The sequence below is a fragment of the Notamacropus eugenii genome, chromosome 2, assembly GCF_028372415.1.
Source record: "Notamacropus eugenii isolate mMacEug1 chromosome 2, mMacEug1.pri_v2, whole genome shotgun sequence".
NCBI classification, from domain to species: Eukaryota; Metazoa; Chordata; class Mammalia; order Diprotodontia; family Macropodidae; genus Notamacropus; species Notamacropus eugenii.
Window position 1 is genome coordinate 15,786,658 of NC_092873.1, and position 19,569 is coordinate 15,806,226.

General features: G+C 54.4%; 2 protein-coding genes across 4 annotated transcripts; one reads left to right on the top strand and one right to left on the bottom strand.

The window, feature by feature from the left end:
* Positions 1–373: 373 nt before the first annotated feature.
* On the bottom strand, positions 374–11,587 carry BSCL2 (BSCL2 lipid droplet biogenesis associated, seipin). 2 transcript variants are annotated; one of them, XM_072637200.1, is made up of 11 exons: positions 11,440–11,587; positions 9,028–9,356; positions 8,134–8,215; positions 3,872–4,015; positions 2,887–3,021; positions 2,536–2,633; positions 1,942–2,083; positions 1,717–1,783; positions 887–973; positions 692–769; positions 374–592 (listed from the first exon to the last, which is right to left on the bottom strand). In XM_072637200.1, the coding sequence occupies exons 2-11, from the start codon at positions 9,234–9,236 to the stop codon at positions 462–464; spliced, it is 1,173 nt and encodes a 390-aa protein (XP_072493301.1). In that variant the 5' UTR covers positions 9,237–9,356; positions 11,440–11,587; the 3' UTR covers positions 374–461. The 2 variants fall into 2 exon arrangements, with proteins under 2 accessions (XP_072493301.1, XP_072493302.1); XM_072637201.1 differs by lacking the exon at positions 11,440–11,587 and adding an exon at positions 11,237–11,432.
* A 3,585-nt stretch (positions 11,588–15,172) lies between these two features.
* GNG3 (G protein subunit gamma 3) lies at positions 15,173–17,057 on the top strand. 2 transcript variants are annotated; one of them, XM_072637306.1, is made up of 3 exons: positions 15,173–15,669; positions 16,336–16,441; positions 16,679–17,057. In XM_072637306.1, the coding sequence occupies exons 2-3, from the start codon at positions 16,343–16,345 to the stop codon at positions 16,805–16,807; spliced, it is 228 nt and encodes a 75-aa protein (XP_072493407.1). In that variant the 5' UTR covers positions 15,173–15,669; positions 16,336–16,342; the 3' UTR covers positions 16,808–17,057. The 2 variants fall into 2 exon arrangements, with proteins under 2 accessions (XP_072493407.1, XP_072493406.1); XM_072637305.1 differs by lacking the exon at positions 15,173–15,669 and adding an exon at positions 15,840–16,142.
* Positions 17,058–19,569: the final 2,512 nt, after the last annotated feature.

The window sequence follows — 19,569 nt, forward strand, 5'->3', positions numbered from 1 at the left end:
CCACACACCCTTGTTCTGGCCAAATCCCTACCACACCCACCAGTTTATTTCCTGCTTCATACCTCCCAGTGGATAGAGGGAGGGGTGGGACAGAACAGTTCTCAGTGTGTCAGCCTCTGACCCCCTAGTCCTAGGTCCAGATGAGAGACCCACGTGAGATGTGAAGATTTAATAGCTTCCAGAACCAGGCTCTGGGGCCGCAACAGGCTGTGCTCCCAAGGGCTGCTTTGGTCTGGGTCCAGATCCTCCAGCCCCCAACACGTGAGCAGCCTGGATGGGAGAGAGCTAAGAGGGGAATGCCCCAGGGGCAGCCACTTTTCCATTCCTTGATTGGTGACCCTCCCAATCTGACCCAAACAGAGAGAAAACCAGATGGCGTGAAAAAAAAGTTTATTGTGGAGAAAAGAGGAAAGGATAGAAGACAAAGGAAAGTGCTGGACGAGTGAGGACCACAGCACCCCTCAAGAGCTAGAGCAGGCCGGGCGGAGGCGGGGGGTGCCTGAAGGGCTCTCAGCGCTGCCCAGGGTTTCTGGACAGGTGGAGGGCAGGTTGGCCTCAGTCAGGAGGGCTGCATCCTCCCAGGAGCCAGAACCTGATGGGGGAAGAGAAGAAAGGATGTGAGGAGGAGACAAAGCCCTCCACCCCCATCCCCACCCCTTTTAGGCTGCTCCAGAGCCCCAGGGCCCCTCACCATCACTGGTCTCCTGATCCAGGCCTTCTTCATTCACAGGCTGCAGTTCTGGCCCTTTCTCCTCCGGCAGCTGACTCCCTGCGGAGAGAATGAAGGGGAGGGAGGAAGGCAGTCACACTTGGCTGGGTGGGTCTGGAGAGGGAAAAGAAAAAGACAGGGTGAGGAGGCGTCTTCCCCTCTGCCCTTGGCACGTACCTGGCCCGAGGACAGCTGCGTGGTCGCCATCATCCTGTGATTTCTCTGGAAGCCTGGTTAGCTCTGCTCGGCCTCTTGGCCCTAGCCCTAAGGAGAGGGAGAGGCTTCCAGAAGCTGTTCCAACAGTGACATCCACGCCTTCCCCGCCACCCCCATCTCCTCTGAGCACAAGGACTGAGGGGCATCATGCTTACTCCTGATAGGGGTTGAACCCTAAAGCTGGACTCAGAAGGCCTGGTCTCCACTAGTGAAAAGTGGTTAACCCTGGTGACCCGCTATCTTACAGGTAGCAAGGTGTACAGTGTCCTGAGATGCCACATACGTGTTACTGCTGCAATCAGAGAGCCCAGCCAAGGGGAACAGACAGGCCATGAACCAGAACACATCTGGGAAACTGCTCAGGCCTTCTCTGGGTCCCCAAGTGCTCAAGGCCCTCCTTCAGCACCAGGGTACTCCTGAAGACCTCAGAAGAGACCCCAAATCCCACAAGACTTATGGCAGGCTAAGCACCTGTAAGGTATTATTCCGGTTATGGTCAGGTGACACTCCTATGACAAATGGGCCCCATCATGACTGGCATGCCAACAGTGGGATGAGACATCATGGATATGTATGACTGGAAAGGAAGTGAGCCAGCCACAATGTGAGTAGTAGGGCAGGGAGATCTCCAGCAAAGACCAAACACCAGAGCAAGGGCTCTAGCTGCTGGGATGGCAAGGAGTACCACAGGAGGAGAACGGGTTCAGAGGATGCAGAGAGAGGCCCCTCAAGGAGATCACAGAACCAGGTGTGACTGTCTGGGGAGGGGACTGAGGCACTTCCAAACAAACCTGGCCGTCTGGTGGGGCCCTGTCTCTGGCCTTCGGTTTGGGAGCCATCTTTCTCTCGGTTCGTCACCTAAGACAGGGAGAGAGGTCACTGAGCTGTGAGGAAGGAGGTTGTCCTTGGAAACTGTATCCCAGGCGTTCCAGATGCCTCTCATTCCCCAGTCCTCTTCAGTGGCCCACTTCACATGAATGGGACAAGAGGGTCCTGCCCACAACACTCCACAATACCTGCAAGGTGAGGCGGTGCCTGGGCCAGATGCCGCCCCACACCCATTGCAAGTAGCTGAAGAGCACAATGACGCTGAGAAAAGTTAAGTTGCTGGCGATGCCAATGACAGCCGAGGTGATAGGAAAATTGTAGAGCAGATACCTGAGGCCAGGTGGGAGAAGAGTCAGCATTACAAGAAGGCCTGGATGGTTCTGAGAAAGGAGTTTCCTCTACGCCCACCTCTAATGTCTCTCCTAAGGACTAGCCCAGAGCTGGGGAGATGCTTAGAGTCTGGTGGCAAGAAAGCTGATGTCTGAGAATTGTATGTTGTGTTAACTTAGGAGCCAGGAGGGAGTTAGGGGACCCTGAGTCCCAGCCCCTCTCATCTGACAGAGGGGGAGACAGGCTCAGCAAGGCATGTGGCTCACCCCAGGTGACTGTGTAGCCAGACCTTCCTTCCTTCACCCTAGCCTAGCTTCAGGCAAACAAAGCATCTTCAGGACTAAAAGCTGCCCAGCCCAGACAGAAGGCCAAGGCACAGCCCAACGGAAAGGCATTTTCCCTTCCTGAGGTTTATGCTTCCAAATACCCTCCTCCTCTTGATCCTTTCCTACCTGAGCCCTGTGAAGTGGGCGTGGATCCGAAGCTGAGCCCCATAGAGCTGAATGCGGTTGCTGTGGATCTCAATCACTGCTCCTGTGGTTGGCGTGTACTATGGAGGGGGGACCCAACGTCAGAGCCAGGGAGCCTGGACGGTTCCATTCTCTCCCCTCATGTCTCCCTGCCCTCTCCTCTCTCTCTCCTTTTCCCATCTCTCCTCTCCTTCAGTGCTCAGCTGCTCCCAACCCTCCCCCACCTTTTCTGCACTAGACTTGGGTAGTGGCTGCTACTTTTCAGCTGAAGGGGCCAGGGCTCCCCACTGGAGCCCTGTCCTACCAGCCCCTGATCCCAGGGCGCCCTCTCACCGAGTCCTCCCGGTAGTCTGCATACAATTCTACTTCCAGGAGCTGCTTTTGTTCTGCAAAGCCAGATAAGAAGAGGCCCGAGAAGACAAGGGTGTCCAGCAGTCGCAGCAGCGTAGAGCGGTAATGCAGCATGGCCTACACGGGCCAGAGAGAAGACAGGAGCTGACCAGGGAAGCCTTGGCTGGCTCAGGTCTTGGTCCCTTCCCCACTCCCTCCTGCCCAACCCCTTTTCTCAAGCCCTCTTCAGAGCGGTGTTCATGTGCTTCTCCCACCCTGGGGCCTCACTCCCAGCTCATTTGCCTCTTACCAGTCCCAAACCTCAGGTGCCCTCTTGCCTTTGGTGTACTATAGAGCATGTTCCTCTCTACCTAAACCTCATCTCAAGGTCCCTGTCATCTGGAAAACTTCCAGGGCCAAACCCACTATTTTAGCCCAATAAAATCTGTCCTACCCCACCCGCTATTACAATCTGAATGGTCCCTGGTCAGGGGTTCTTAACCTTAATCTCACAAACCTTGAGCAGATTTCAGAGGGGCCATGAAATTAGATGGGGAAAAAAGTACACCTTTCCTTCAATGTTTCTAATGGACTTAAAAACAGGATTCAGAGAAGGAATCCAGAGGTGCAACCTCAGACTGTCAGAGGAATTTAGGACACAAAAATTTAACTGACCTAGAGCTCTGATTTAAGGGAAGTGCAGCCTGAGGATCACATGGAACAGATGCTAAGTCTAAGTACCTAATCATTCAGTCACTGTTGCTAGAGGTCTAGATCAGGTTCTCTCATTATCCCATCAGATAAAGAGCTCCTTAAAGCCCATATAGTTCCCAAGTTGTTGCTTCAGCCATGCGTAGGAATCACATACCAAACCCTACCAAACAGCCCTGAACTCTTGCCTCCCTATCATGTTACTGCTTCCTTCTACAGACCCTCCTCCAATGGCTCTTTGGTTGGCTTCCCCTCCACACCTAACCCTAGGACTCACTGAGCGGGCAGAAGAGGAGATAATTCGTCCTCCTCGGGTGTAGCAAGCAATGGTGACCATGAACATGCCCAGCTCCTGGTTCACTGGGGACTCAGGCATCTCCAACTCCAGGGAAATCCGGTATGGTTGTCCATACATCAGCACCTGCACCACATTGGGGGGTGGGGTCACATCAGTCTTCTTCCCAGCCCCAAGATCAGCCAAAATGCCTTTTTATTACTTTCACCTTTTCATCACTTTGATTTCTGAAGTTATCTCCCCCCACCTACCAATGAGTCATTATTTGTAACAAAGAATTTTAAAAAACAAACATAATTACATTCCCCAACTGACAAATGGTGAAAGGATATGAACAGAGGGTTTTCAGAGGAAGAAATTAAAGCTATCTATACTCATATAAAAAAATGCTCTAAATCACTATTGATTAGAGATGCAAATCAAAACAACTCTGAGGTACCACATCACATATATCAGATTGGCTAACATGACAAAAGAGGAAGACGATAAATGTTGGAGAAGATGTGAGAGAAATGGAACACTAATTCATCATTGGTGGAGCTGTGAGCTGATCCAACCATTCTGGAAAGCAATATGTAACTATGCCAAAGGGCTACAAAAATGTGCATACCCTCTGACCCAGCAATATCGCTTATAGGTCCGTACCCCAAAGAGATCATAAAAATGGGAAAGGTTCCTGTATGTACAGAAATATTTATAGCAGCTCACTTTGTGGTGGGCAAAAACTGAAAATCAAGGGGATGCCCATCAATTGGGGAGTGGCTGAACAAGTTATGGTATATGAATGTAATGGAATACTATGGTGCTATAAGAAATGATGAACAGGAAGACTTCAGAGAGGCCTGGAAGGACTTATATGATCTGATGCCGAGCAAAAGGAGCAGAACCAGGAGAACTTTGTGGACAGCAATGACCACAGTGTGTGAGGAATTTTTCTGGTAGACTCGGTCCTTCACAGCAAAGCAAGGACTTAAAAAATTCCCAATGGACTTGAAGCAAAATGCCTTCCACATCCAGAGAAAGAACTATGGAATTTGACAGCAGAATGAAGCAGACCATTTTCTTTGTATTGTTTTATGATTTCTCCCATTCATTTTAATTCTTCTATGCAATGTGACTAAGGTGAAAATGTATTTAATAGGAATGTATGTGTAGAACCTATGTGAAATTGTATGCCGTCTTGGGGAGGCAGTGGGGAGTAGGGGAGGGAGGGGAAAAATCTAGGGGAGGGAGGGAGGGAGGGAGAGGGAGAGAGAGAGAGAGAGAGAGAGAGAGAGAGAGAGAGAGAGAGAGAGAGAGAGAGAGTGAGTGTGTGTGTGTGTGTGTGTGTGTGTGTGTGTCTGTGTATCTGTGTGTCTGTGTGTGTGTGTGTGTGTGTGTGTCCTCCTTCTGAATAACTTCCCCTGGGCCCAAATGCTCCCAGCCTATGCTGCAGACACTGTACTGCCCCAGCCTCTAAAGGTTCTTAATCCTGTTCACACTTTTCAGATTGGGCCTAACTTCCCTTGTTCAAACACTGTCTGCTGAAAAGTCACTGACTTCCCTTCTTGGACAGCGAACTCCCACACTACCCAAATGGGTCATCTGTGACTAAGGCCCACAGATGCTACAGAGACCATCCCTTTGGAACCGGCTTGACACCATTTCTATCATTAATTAACCAACAGACAGCAAGCAGTTCCTTCTCCCAGAAGCACTACTGTCTCATCCCTGAAAAGCTCTTCTCAGTGTCCCTCCTCCCCAGTGCCATCTGTAAGAATGATTGCCCCTGACATAATCAGCCTCTTTGTTCTTGTCCAGCCGGTCACCCTGAATATTTCTTACTCTAGGAGCACATGGCTGCCCTTGCTTTAGCAATGATTAGATCTCTGACCTGACCATCTCAGGTTTCCCTGGGCATCCTGACATCTCCAGCTCAATTAAAGGCCTTTGCGGAGCCCCTCCTTTAGTGGGCACCACTCTGGTTTTTGAGGCTTCCAAGAGTACCATTCGAAATGACAGAGTTTCAGCATCCTGTGACCAAGTTTGGGCAACCTTACTTCACTAGTCCAGCAGCCGTACACGTCCTTGCTCATGCAGCCCACCTGGAGCCTCTCCCTCTTTCCTCTAGCATTCTCTGCCAAGGTTCCTCTGGCCCACAGTGACCTTCCTAGCACTCCTGGGTAGGCCTTCATTACCTTCTGGGCTGGGCTGCAGGCTGAGTGCCTTGTCTCCCACCAGATCGATGCTGACTGAATTGAACACCATGCGCTCAGGGATTAGCGGCATCTTTCCTGATTCTTTGTTATATCTGCCCTGAGGATGCCCCATGTGGGTGCCCAGGGTGCACTGAGGAGCCAGGGGCTCTAATAAAATGTTCCTCTCACTTTGCCCAGCAGCTCTTCTCAGGCTTCAGCTTTTCTCACTGAGGCAAAACCTTGCCCCTTCTAGGTCGTCCCCAGACAAGAGAACATCTTGACTGTCCTTCTCCCAAGATGGAGCTGACCATTGGAAAGATGATTCCCTTGTCCCCAAGGGCCACAACCACCACACTCTGGTACCTCTCCTAGACCAGGTACAGATGTACTGCAGCTGGGCAGGGGTCATTCAAAGAAGCACCTGTTACCTTAAGTATATCACATATAAAACTAAAATTCACCTGCCCACTCCTGCCCCCTCACCTGGCAAAATCCAGATTTATCATCTGGGCATTTCACTACCCACAAGAACCAAGTGGCCCCTACACATATGAATACTTTACTGCATAGGCCTCTCTCGAACCTCATTTATTTAGGGAAAGAGGGGCAGCTAGGTGGTGCAGTGGATAGAGCGCCAGTGCAGGAGTCAGGAGGACCTGAGTTCAAATATCACCTCAGACACTTGACACTCACTAGCTGTGTGACCTTGGTCAAGTCACTTAACCCCAAATGCCTCATCCTGGGTCATATCTAGTCATCCTGATGAAAATCTGGTCACTGGATTCAGATGGCTCTGGAGGAGAAGTGAGGCTGGTGACCTGCACAGCCCTCCCTCACTCAGAACAAAGTCAAGTGCAAGTCATGTCATCACTTCTCTGCTGGCATGGTCTTCTTCGGCAACGAAGGACGAACACACACAATTTAGGGAAGGACTAAGTATTTATTAAGGACCTGCTATGTCACGGATGTACCAATATTAATCTCCTCTGATCCTCACCACCAGGCTGAGAGGTAGATGCTAATATTATCTCCATTTTACAACTGAGGAAACTGAGGCAGGCAGAGGTGAGGTGACTTGCCCAAGGTCACAAAGCTAGTGTCTAAGGCTAGATCTGAACTCATGTCTTCCTGATTCCAGGCCTGGTACTCCATCCACTAAGCCACCAGTTGCTCTTAACCCTCTCAATTAAGTAATCATGAGTTAAGATGGCTCCTGGCACAGAAATTCTTGGGAGGATCTCATGGCTTTCACCTTTACCCTTTGGCAGAAATATTCTCTGATCTCTAGCCTGTCCTTCTAAGCTACTAGCCCATCCATGATCAAACGTTCACAGTTCTCCATTTTTGGAGCCTTTGGCTTTTTGAAGGTCTAAATAAATTATGCCCATTGGTTAGCAGCATAGATTTAGAGCTGGAGGAGCCCCAGGAGGCCAGCAGTGAGGAGCAAACCCAGGGAGACATGACTCTTCCTTGTCACAAGGTAACAAGAGGCAGAAACAGGACTCAAACCCAGGCCCTAGGACACTCAAATGTAACACACTGTCCAAGAGGTGGTCCTGCCACACAGAGGACATTACTAATAGGAACCTTGCTGCCTTTCTCTGAGTCAGGTTCCAGCCACTCTCGCTTCATTACAGGTTCCACCAGCAGCCCAGCTCTCCAGTGGGGGCTGACTGGCCTGCAGTCTCTTAGCTGTCCTCTGGAGCCATGGAGATGTCTGACAAGCTCTTTGACCCAGCAGCTGTTTCTGAGAAGCTGACACATCATGGCCTTCAGTTTCACAATTTTACCCTTGAATCCCACCTACACTCAGGTGGATGACCCCTTGTTCCAGTGATTTATGTGGCTACTAAGTTAAAAACTGCTTGTGCATTTAACAGCGGTCATGGATATGAGCCGAATCCTTCAAGAAGAAGACTGTCCCCCAAGTACAATAAACACAAATGGTTATTTATGATCCAGTGTTCCTCCTCTCACCTGCCCAGTCCCCAAAGCAGTAGCCTCTTTTCCTGGAGCTCCTACTCCCAGCTTTCCTGGCTTCTCTCCCCCACCCTTGCCCCTACTTACCCGATCACGTCCACCTTTGACCAGGGAGACGTTGGCAACAGGAAAGGAGCAGAGAACGGGTCCAGCAGAACCACAGTCGGTCCTAGAGTGGGAATGAAGTGACATTATTTACCTTATTACTCCTACTGACCCTCCGTGGGGGTCCAGCCTTCTCTACTGTACACAAGATGATAGCATCTCACTACCACTCCCTTTTTCTGTGACCTCATCATCTCTTCTGGTACAAGCCACTGGAGCTCACTGTATCTGAGAGAAGGAAAACAGAGCCCCTACCACCATCATATCTATATCAGTTGGTTCTGTGACATATAATAAGAGTCAAGTCCCTGGAACTGAGTGGGGCAGGAAAAAGTGGGTAAAGAAGGAAAAGGGTCCCAAAGAAGGGAAGAAAAGTCATTCCCAATAGAAAGAAGACTTGAGGGAGGTTTCTATGATCCTAGGTTCAGCTGCTTTAGGTTGCTTTAGATTATATTCACTGAATATGTGACAAATGAGTAAAGGGTTAATGGCAGGGCTGAAAACATGGTGTCCCTTGTAGAACAGGCAAGGAAACCTCTCTCTCTCTCTCTCTCTCTCTCTCTCTCTCTCCTCTTGGCAGAGGGGCAAGGGACTACTAGAACACAATATCACTCACTACTTGGTCACTGTACTGGGTGTTTCAGCTCCAAAGAACGTAGGGAGGGGAATTTCCAGAAATGGCTATGATGGAAAAATCAAAAGCCACCATCAACAGCACTTTTAAAAATAAATGGCTCAAAACTAAGGAAATCCATGGAGGTAGTGGTGGGAGAGACACTGAGAGATGGCTGCTGCAGAGGCTGCTTGGGTTGGGCCCTGGCCCTGGGGATAAAGGGAAACTCTCTGTCACTCAGCTGGCAGCAGGAAGTCTCTCACCTGTAGGAAACGTGGACTGGGCTGAGGTGGCTGACTGCGGGCATGTAGGAATAGTAGAAGGAGCCATAAAGGAAGACAGAGACCCAGAGGAGGAGGAGAATGGTGCAGAACAGCACTCCAAACTGCAGCAAGAGCTTCCGGGTTCGGCCCACCACCATCTGGCCCACCTCCTGGGCCCATAGCAGGGCAGGTACTGGGTCGCTGGCCATGGGGAGGGCAGCAAGGGGGCAGCCAGGACCTGACTAGGCCCCAGTGTCAGGCTGCCTTGTCCAATGTGCTCTGTCACCTGGATGCGGCCCCTGGCCATGGGACAACACAGGCAGCAGTTCCTAGAATGAGATGAAGAGGGAGGAGAAATGGCTCCTTTTCCAGTGAAGGCATGGTAGCAGGATTGGCTTTAGAGCCCTGGGGGGGGTCTGGGGAGATCCACCCACCCCCTCTCTTCAGGTTGACTCAACTACTCTGTCTATAATCCATTCCCACAACAATTTGCACTGAATTTTAGGGTTATAATCCCACAAAATATGGGAAAGGTCAGGTGTCAGCCCCAAGCACATCCAACCAAGGGCAGGTCCTACTGTGTCCTCCACAGCCCCATGAGCTCTATGCTCAGCTTCTCCCTGGTTAGCCTGACAGTCACCAGGGCAGGGTTTTATTCTAAATTTTGTCTTCCTTAACATCTACCCAAAGTAATTAACACTCAAGACTCTCCCTAATCTGATTTATGTGGGTGCATTTTGTCCAAGGATGCACATCACAGCCTGCCCTTGCCTGTCCATCCTGCATACCTCTCATCTATCTACAGTTTTCCAAAGAAGGGAGGACCACCACCCAGTAGGATCCCTGTTCATGTGCTTGGGGCACCTCTGGAGAAAGGTCCTTCATTGTAATTCCTTTTTTTCTAACCCAGGAAATGTGGCAAGTTCATTTAATAGTGAGTCAAGCTGAATGCCAATAATGTCCTACATTCCAATTCCGAGGGAGCTGATCTGGAAGGGAGAGTGAGGTGGGTGGAATCAGCCTTCCCTACTCATCCCTTCAAAGTCTCCCGGAGGCAGCCAACCATGAGCATGGATAGCATAAGAGAGAATCTAGGGCAGCTCCAGGGCCATCAAGGTCTAGACTCTCACAGATCCTCCCACTCACTCTGGCCAACTGGTCCTGGAAGGGGGAGATAACTGTGCCCAGAGTGTGTGGCCCTTTATGTCTCTAAACTCCAATCTCCTTTCCTGAAAAACGAGGCAATTCTGGTACTTCTCACCTGGTAGGATTTATTGTGGGCAAAGTGATTTATCAACCCTCAAACTGGAGAAGTATGAGTTATAATTCACCATGTCTAAAGCTGCCAGAGTTCTGTTACACAACACCTACGTGAATTTGGGCAAACCTCAGTCTGTCCCACTGTAAAATGAAGGCTTTGGCTTGGATGACTTTAAAGGTCTAAATCCAGTTCTAAATCCTAGAAGCTACAAATCCTTGGGAGGAGGGAGGAAGTCTGAGGCAGGAGCTGAGAGGCTGGTAGGGGGCAGAGAGTGGAAGCCGTGGACAGCAGGCTGGGCTCTGCGGCCAGGGGAGCTGAGGTGGCTACCTAAGGGAGGCGATTGACGCAGATGGTCTCTAAGGTCTCTTCTGGGCTCTAAGTCTTAAACCCTTGTCATCCTGCATTAGGAAAACTCCGTCTCTTGCCTCTCCCCTGTAATAGGAGAGGCAGCGCCGTGTCCTGAGCAGGGACCCAGGCAGGGCCAGACACCAGCCACCTGCGTCTTGGGCAGCCCAGCATCCTTTGTGAATCTCCCTTTTCTTCTCCTAACAGTGGGGGTCCACCATATCCTCGCTACCTGCCCTTTGATACCCTTAAAATGCTGCAGCCAAGGGAAGGAAGGATGTGAGCACAGGAACGTGTCTACGAATAAATTACCGTCTATACTGTATACACACCACACATGTACGTCCTACACAGTAGCCCAGGGACGGAGGTCACGGGGTCACAACAAGGAAGGGCCGTCAGAGACACGCTAGTCCAAGCCCCTCTCTTTGGGGAGCCCCCGTACGGCATGTGCCCCAAGTGAGCCCGCTGGGAAGTCTTCCGTCGCCCCCCATTACAGCCCCGGCAGGGGACCCCCACGCCGCCACGCCGCGCCTGCCCTCGGGGACCCCCCAACAAGCCTCGGGCTCCCCCTCGGCCCCCACCCTGCCCCAGGGGCTCTACCTCCAGGATGACCAGGCCCACGGGCGGCGGCAGCCCGGCGGGGGATGGGCACAGCGGACATTCCCGTCCCGCTTCCCGGCCCACAAAGCGCCCGCGCCCGGCCCGGGCCCAACGACGCCCCCGAGCCTGGCCTCACAATGGCTCTGTGAGGTAAGCGCCGCGGGGGCCCTCCCCCGTCCGCTCCCCACGCCGAGGCCCCCTACCTCACCGGGTCACCATGGGAACCATGCCGGGCGGCGGAGCGCCCCCCGCCACCTCCGCCGCCGCAGGGCTCTGCCGCTGCCCCGGCAACGCCGAGAGGAGACTTCCGTCCCGCGCGGAAGCCCCGCCCCCGGACGCAGCCCCGCCTCCGTCCAGGGCAGGCATGGGGCCCGCCGATTGGAGGAGACGCGGCGCGGGGGGCGGGGCCCGAGAGGCCAAGGGGAGGGGCGAGTCCCGGCCCCATCCCCTAGCGTCCAGAGGCACGTGCCGGACCAACTGCTGGGGCTCAGTTGCCGTGGTAACGAGAATCGTTGCCCCGGAGGCACCCCCAGCCCGTGCCCCTGGGGGCTGCTCGTCCTCTCACGTACCTGTCCTCCAAGCCCTGGCCCCCTCATTCCTCCCCTTCCAGCCCTCGACACCCCGCAGGGCTCCCTAGCAGGTGTGTAACCCCAGAACCTGGGGACCCCATCTGGGGCCTGTGCCCCTCCGGGGTTGGTCTGGGGAGAAGGTGTAACGGTGCCAGGCTGGGCCGTTATTTCACGCCTTTTCTCTGGACCTCAGCTTCCCCACCCGTAAAAGGAAGATCCACCTTACCGCGCTGTCCAGTGGATCAACACGCGTTTCTCGATGAAGGGGCAGTGCTAGGCTGTGGAGATGCAAAGAAGAAAAGGAAACATTTCCCTGCCTTCAAGAAGCTTACATTCGGTTCAGGAAAATGATCTCTGCGTTCATCCATACAAAACAGAGACAAAGCACGTACAGGAGAGTCACACTTGTAAAGAGACCATGAATCACCACAGAGATGAGAGCTAACCCTAACCCTTCCCATCTCAGAGGCTGGACAAACTCCGCCTCTCCCAGGAATCTGATGGATAATGCCCCTCTCCACTCTGGGCCTCAGTTTCCCCACTTGTAAAATGAAGAGGGTTAGACTAGTCTCCAAGGTCCTTCTTGACCTTCCTAGGTAGTGTTGGGTGCTCCTAGGCTAGCAGAAGAAGAACATTGTACAGAGTTGGCAGACCTCCTGTACATACAGGATTGCCCCAGCGTTTCAGGGCCTTGCCCCATTGTCAACAATGCCCTATATTTGAGCACCCAAGTGTTCTCAAACACATGTGAGCAAACCTAGCAGTTATGTTCCCCGTCCTCATCTTCTCCAGAATCTCTTTCTCAGATGTCTCCCCTTTCTCTTCTTCTCTCACCCCCATGGATCTTCTGTACCCACCCCTCCACCCCAGTTCCTGATTCTCTCTTCAGCCATGTCTTCAATTTTTTCCCTCAGATTTCCCTATTCCTGATCCCTTCAAAGTCATGCTACCTCACTGGTGGCCAAAATCTAAGAAGGGAAATGTTGAACCTGGCAGTGGGGATGGGGGGGGGGGGGTTGGTGGACAGGAGAGGACCAAATCCAATGGCCTTTTCTCAATCCTCATTCTCCTTGACCTCTTGGCAGCTGTTGGCCTTATAGATCTTCACTTTCTCCTCTTTGATACTCTCTTCTCTCTAGGTTTTTGGAACACCCCTCTCTCTCTTGGTTCTTCTGCCTCTCTGACCATTCCTCCATCCCCTTTGCTGGATTCTCTTCCAAATCACAGCCTCTAACCATAGGGGTTCTTCAGTGTTCTGTCCTGGACCCTCTTCTTCTCCCTCTTTACTACTTCACTTGGGGATCTGACTAGTAGCTCTGATGGATTTAATGACCATATCTCTATGTTTATAATTCCCACATCTACCTTTCCTACCCCAGTCTCTCTGCTGACTTCCAATCTCCCATTGCCAATAGCCTTCCAGACATCTCAAATTGGATGTCAGGAGACATTTTAAAACTCAGCATGTTCCAAAACAAAACTCATTATCTTTCCCCCTAAACTGCACCCCAAAGTTCCCTCTCTATAGGGTAACATCAGCCTCCCAGCCCCTCAGGCTCACAACCTAGGAGTCACTCTTGACTCTCCACTCACCCCTGTCCACTTGACTCACCCGTCATGTCCTGTTTCTGTCTTCCTAACAACTCTCACCCACCATATCCAAGCTGTTGCCAAGACCTGTCGACATCACCTGTGCAATATTTCTCAAATACATCCCCTTTTCTCTTCTGACACTGCCTCTACCCTGGTTTGACCCACATCACCTCATAACTGGATTATTGTAGCAGCCTGCAGGTGGATCTGCCTACCTCAAGTGTCTCTCCACTCTAATTCACTCTTCGTTCAGCCACTAAAGTGATTTTCCTACAATGAAAGTCTGATCACTTCACCCTCTTACTTAATAAACTCCAGTGGCTCCCTATTACCTCTAGGAACAAATACAAAATTCTCTGACATCCAAAGTCCTTCAAAACCTAGCCCCCTTCCTCCCTTTCCAGTCTCTTGATACTTTACTGCCCACACAGTACCTTTTGGTCCAGTGACACTGGCCTCCTGGCTGTTTCACAAACAAGACTGTCCATGCCTCAACTCTGGGCCTTCTCTCTGGCTGTATCTGGTGCCTGGAATGCTCTCCCTCCTCTGTGTGTTGGTCCTTCATTGCCAAACAAGACCATGCCATCAGAGAAATGATGACATGACTTGCACTTGACTTTGTTTTGAGTGAAGGAGGGCTGTGCAGGTCACCAGCCTCACTTCTCCTCCAGAGCCATCTGAATCCAGTGAACAGAAATTCATCAGGATGACTGGAGATGACCCAAGATGCGGCAATTGGGGTTAAGTGACTTGACCAAGGTCACACAGCTAGTGAGTGTCAAGTGTCTGAAGTGAGATTTGAATTTAGACCCTTTTGACTCATGCACTGATGCTCTATCCACTGCACTACCTAGCTGCCCCTATCTTCCTCCTCTGCCCTGACTATGGACCTCCCTGGCTTCTTTTAAGTCCCAACCAAAGTCCCCAGTCCCACTGGAAGCCTTCCCTAATCCTTCTTATTCCAGTTTTTTTCTTATTTTAATTATTTCCCATTTACCCTGCACATGTGTCTCCCCTGAGGGAAAGGACTGCCTTTTGTCTCTTTTTGTATCCCCAGCCCTTAGCAGGGTACCTGGCACTCAGTAGGTGCTTAATATTTATTGAATTGAATGAATTTGGGAGACCTGAGGTTCAGATCTTTGCTTTTACTAATTCAGTGAGTAAGGGTCACATCCCTAGTCAGGGCACAGGTTCTCTCATCTATAAAATGGGAATAACACCTGAAGTACGCCCACCCCCTACTTATCTATCTACCTTACAGGACTGATCCTTGAAAGGGGCAACTGGTGGTTTCCTGAGCATAGTAGGCTCTTAATAACAGATTGACTATGTGTGAGACTCCAATGAGAATGAATGTCCATAAAGTGCTTAATAAACCTTGGTGTTGTTTTTATGACTAACTTCTCTGGGCCTCCACTTTCCCATGCATAAAATGAGTGGGCTGGCCTAGATCTCTGACCACAGAATAGGAAATCCATAAGGAAAGGGACAATGTTTGACCTTGTATCCTCAGATCCTAAGCCAGAGCCTTGCCAACCATACACACTCCATATGTATTTGTCAAATGAAATTTATGTCAAACCTGTATCCTCACACCCAGTGGGGGGCTTGTGAGTAAGCCTATGTTTGAAAGGAACAGGGAGCCCTTGGAAATAAATGTAAGAGGATGACAATGCTTAACAGAATAAGGAAGGGAGGGCGAAGGAGGGGGGGAGTAAACGCCCAGCTGATGTCAGATTTCCAAATGAGCAGGGTCCCCTGCAGCCCAGCACAGACTCGACTGCTGCAGATGCCATGGCCCAGACCACCACGGAAGATGGTAGGGGAGGTCAGTTTGGCCTTGGCTCCTTCCAGGCCCTCTCAGAAACATTCTGACAATCACCTTTATGTGTCCACAACAGGGGAGGGCATGGAATTAGTCGTTGACTGGTGCAGGGTTCCCACCCAGGGCAGGAGCCGACTGTCAACCTCCCCTACTGACTGGACAAGTGGTATGTTCCGGGGATGGAAGCAACTCCTTCCAGCATCCTTCATCCTTCAGGTACTAGTGGTCCAGACAAGCAGTGCTAAGGCTGTATCACAAGGGACCAGCCCTTGAAGGACCTGAGGCCAGTCCTGACTCCCTTGGCAGGGATTCCTGCCCTTCTCCTCAACGAGCTATTTCTATCATCCGCATCAGAAAGCACTAGGCAACTGAGTGAGACGCCCACTTAACCAGAAGGGCTCTGTTTTCCTCAAAACCCTTGGATCTGCAGACCTCTAAAACTCCAGGTCAGTAGTTTGTGGTGTGTGTTGGGGGGGGTGGGGGGGTGGCAGGCTTTCACCCACTGGATGGGTGCTTGGGTGCTTTCTTAGGGTACATCCTTCATGTCCCTGGTGTCTTCCAGTTCAAGGAGATTCCAGGATGCTGAGGAAGGGGCCAGGATTTAAATGACCCATAAATCATTTCCTGAATTTTAACAGGTCTAGATAAGGGTAGATATGGGAAGTCAGTCAATTCATACCCTTCCCGTTTCCTTCTGGCAACCATTCTCGTCACTGAGGACAGAGAGGTGGAAAGGCTCCCAGAGAAGGATGGGGATTGGGGGGCAACCTTTCTTATCCGCCCTGGTCCCACGCTAACTCCGAGGTCCTCAGTGATAGAGAGGGTCGGAAAGCAATCAGAGATCAGGACAATGCTCCCAGCTCCCTCTGAGGCGCTCTTTTAAGCAGAAGCTATGGCTGCTTGCCCAAAAGTTGCAGAGGTGAGTGATTCCTGACCATTTCTGGCCTCTTCTAATTCGGAGACCCTGTGATTTTGCAAGAAAAAGGGCGAGGGGACGAAGCCCACGGGGTGCAGTTACGCAGGGCGGTGCGGCTATCCTACCGCAGGAGAGCACGGTCCTCCACCCACCCCCAGCCCGCACCTGTCCTGTCCTGTCCTTCTGCTCCCCGCAGAGCCAGGATGAAAGGAGAGACCCCCGTAAACAGCACCATGAGCATCGGGCAGGCCCGAAAGCTGGTGGAGCAGCTCAAGATAGAAGCCAGCATGTGCCGGATCAAGGTGGGTGGGACCCCCGCCGCCCTGCGGCCCGCCCGGCCTGGAGCCTCTCCAAGGATCCCTCAGGCTCGGGTGGGGTAGGGGGCGTCTCCTGGGGCGCTTCAGGCCCAGAAACCTGCGGAAGGGGCTGCTTGGCCTGCGGGGGCAGCAGGCGCGGACCTGGGGGCACTGAGGGCTTCTGTTGGGAGCAGAGGGGGGCTCTGGGGGCTCACGGTCCCACCCCCTCCTGGTGGTGCCCAGGTGTCCAAGGCGGCAGCTGACCTGATGACCTACTGTGACGCTCACGCCTGTGAGGACCCCCTCATCACCCCCGTGCCCACCTCGGAGAACCCCTTCCGGGAGAAGAAATTCTTCTGTGCCCTCCTCTGAGCGCCGCCCCCCCACCTCTGGCCCACCCCCGAGGGCATAGAAGCACAAGTCAGTCCCCCCACCCTGGAGAGCCCCCAGGAGGGCCGAGGCCCGGGGCACTCGCGAGGGTCGCCTCTCGGTCTCCCCGGGCCGGCTGACCCTGGCACCGCCCTCCCCAGCGGGGGGCAGACGGCGGAGCGGGGAGGGGCCCGGGGCCGAGCCCAGGGTGGGCTATGGGGAGGAGGAATAAAAGCACTCGCTCTCGGAGGGAGCTCTGGCGTCGCCTTTATGCTACTCAGCCTGACCAGCGCCGACCGCAGGGGAGCCGACCCGCGGGGGGAGGGGAGAACTCGGGGCGGGGGGAGCCGCGGAGGGGCGGGGCTTCCCGGAGGGGCGTGGCTTCCTGGAGGGGCGGGCACAGCCTCCAACATGGCCGCCCCCGGCGGGCGGCTTCCTCCAAGATGGCCGCCGCCACGGACCAGAGACACGGCCCCCGTCGGGCCTGCGGGACGCGTCCCAGGACGACTCCATTCTTAAAATGGCGGCGCCCAGGCTAGTTTCCCTCGGCCCCGACAGGGTCCCATCCGCTCCCGTGCTCAAAATGGCGGCCCTCTGCTCCCGCCCCCACGGACTGCGGCAAGGGGCGCTGGGCGGGGTCTTCCGCTGGAGCGGCCCCGCCCCCATCCAGACTCCGCCCCTCCTGCGGGAGCGGACTGCGGCGAGGGCTGCGCGTGCGCATTGCCCAGTCTGCCTAGGCAGCCCTAGTCCCGGACCGTCCAATTTTCCCTCCTTACAGATCGGGAAACCCAGGCCCGGAGAAGGGAAGGAGCATCTCCGAAGGGGCCACACGGAACACGAATCCCGAACGAGATACTGCGGGCAGGGCCCGCGATGGTCAGCCGCTGCCGGCCAGGAGAGCGGTCCCGCCACGCGGGCCGGCACAGGCACCCCAAGTGCGCCTCTTGGGGGGGAGGTGGGCGCCGGGGGACAAACCCGCGGAGCTCTCCCCAGCCCGACTCGTACGAGCGAGGGCGGCGTTGGCCACCTTTGTGTCCAAGCCTCCCGAGAGGAGGCCTCGGCCCCCGCCGACGGCTGGCGACCCGCGGGCACCCGGCCCCCGCAGACGAAGGGCGACCCGCGGGCACCCGGCCCCCGCAGACGAAGGGCGACCCCGCGGGCACCCGGCCCCTGCAGACGAAGGGCGACCCGCGGGCACCCGGCCCCTGCCTACGGCGACCCGCGGGCACCCGGCCCCCGCAGACGAAGGGCGACCCGCGGGGACCCGGCCCCCGCAGACGAAGGGCGACCCGCGGGCACCCGGCCCCCGCAGACGAAGGGCGACCCGCGGGCACCCGGCCCCTGCCTACGGCGACCCGCGGGCACCCGGCGCCTGCAGACGAAGGGCGACCCCACGGGCACCCAGCCCCTGCAGACGAAGGGCGACCCCGCGGGCACCCGGCCCCCGCAGACGAAGGGCGACCCCGCGGGCACCCGGCCCCTGCAGACGAAGGGCGACCCGCGGGCACCCGGCCCCTGCCTACGGCGACCCGCGGGCACCCGGCCCCCGCAGACGAAGGGCGACCCGCGGGGACCCGGCCCCCGCAGACGAAGGGCGACCCGCGGGCACCCGGCCCCCGCAGACGAAGGGCGACCCGCGGGCACCCGGCCCCTGCCTACGGCGACCCGCGGGCACCCGGCGCCTGCAGACGAAGGGCGACCCCACGGGCACCCAGCCCCTGCAGACGAAGGGCGACCCGCGGGCACCCGGCCCCTGCCTACGGCGACCCGCGGGCACCCGGCGCCTGCAGACGAAGGGCGACCCCACGGGCACCCGGCCCCGCAGACGAAGGGCGACCCGCGGGCACCCGGCCCCTGCAGACCGCGGGCGACCCCACGGGCACCCGGCCCCCGCAGGACGACTGTCCAAGAACACTTCCCAGGGTTCCTACAGGTATTCACGGCCTGGCTTGGGTTGTTTATCTCACACGCTTTTCCATCTACAACAACTGAGACGTTCAGAAAACACACCAGACAGGTGTGCCTGCCCTCTGGCACCGTCATCCGTGGGGGTTGCTCCCCTTAAAACTGTGTCTGTACCGCAGGGTGCGGCAGTTAGATTCCTCTCTCCAGAAAACCAAGCTTCTTTACCAATGGCCCCTCTACAGCACCTCCTCCTGGCTTGCCCCCTTAGCAGCCCTCAGTGGTGGGGCAGCCCCAGCCTTTCACAAAGGTCAGCAGTCACAATGTGGCCCTCAGAATTTAGGGTTAGCCTGCCCCAGCCTCCGGGCCACTGTCACCTATCCTTACGGGCAATAGCAGGGGACCAGGTGCCAGTCTGGAGGTGTCAAGGACAAAGGGAAAGGGCTAAGAGTCAGGACTCAGCTTCATGCCAACAGGCTCAGAGCAACAGGACGAGCATCCTGGGTAAGGCCCATCCTACCCACCTCCAAAAGCTACCCTCCTCCACCACAGTCTCCACCAGCTTGATACCACTTTGTAAAGATCCAACTAAAAATGAGGAAATGAACAATAAATCGAGGCCCACTGAACTCACACCTGGAGGCCTCTCCCACACAGCCTCTAGGAGCCCACTTCCTGCCCTGAGCTCCCTCCTACCCATCCCATCCAAGCCCCTTCCCTGGCTCCACTCTCTAACACAATAAGGGAGAACGACCCTTTTCCACATGGTACAGAATTGCTATTTTTGGCTCTGAGAGCTGGCTGCTCTCACAAGATTTGCCTCTGGACATATCATGCTCCAGTGAATACAAGAATCCTGAGAA

What these genes read in the sequence shown, in the direction of transcription:
- BSCL2 (XM_072637200.1), bottom strand. Translation starts at nt 9,236, where the DNA reads ATGGCCAGCGACCCAGTACCTGCCCTGCTATGGGCCCAGGAGGTGGGC. An exon ending in CAGACTACCGGGAGGACTCG is followed by an intron (nt 2,634 to 2,886) that starts GTGAGAGGGCGC and finishes CCCCCTCCATAG; the next exon opens with TACACGCCAACCACAGGAGC. An exon ending in CGCAGCTGTCCTCGGGCCAG is followed by an intron (nt 770 to 886) that starts GTACGTGCCAAG and finishes TTCTCTCCGCAG; the next exon opens with GGAGTCAGCTGCCGGAGGAG.
- GNG3 (XM_072637306.1), top strand. Translation starts at nt 16,343, where the DNA reads ATGAAAGGAGAGACCCCCGTAAACAGCACCATGAGCATCGGGCAGGCC. An exon ending in CCAGCATGTGCCGGATCAAG is followed by an intron (nt 16,442 to 16,678) that starts GTGGGTGGGACC and finishes GGTGGTGCCCAG; the next exon opens with GTGTCCAAGGCGGCAGCTGA.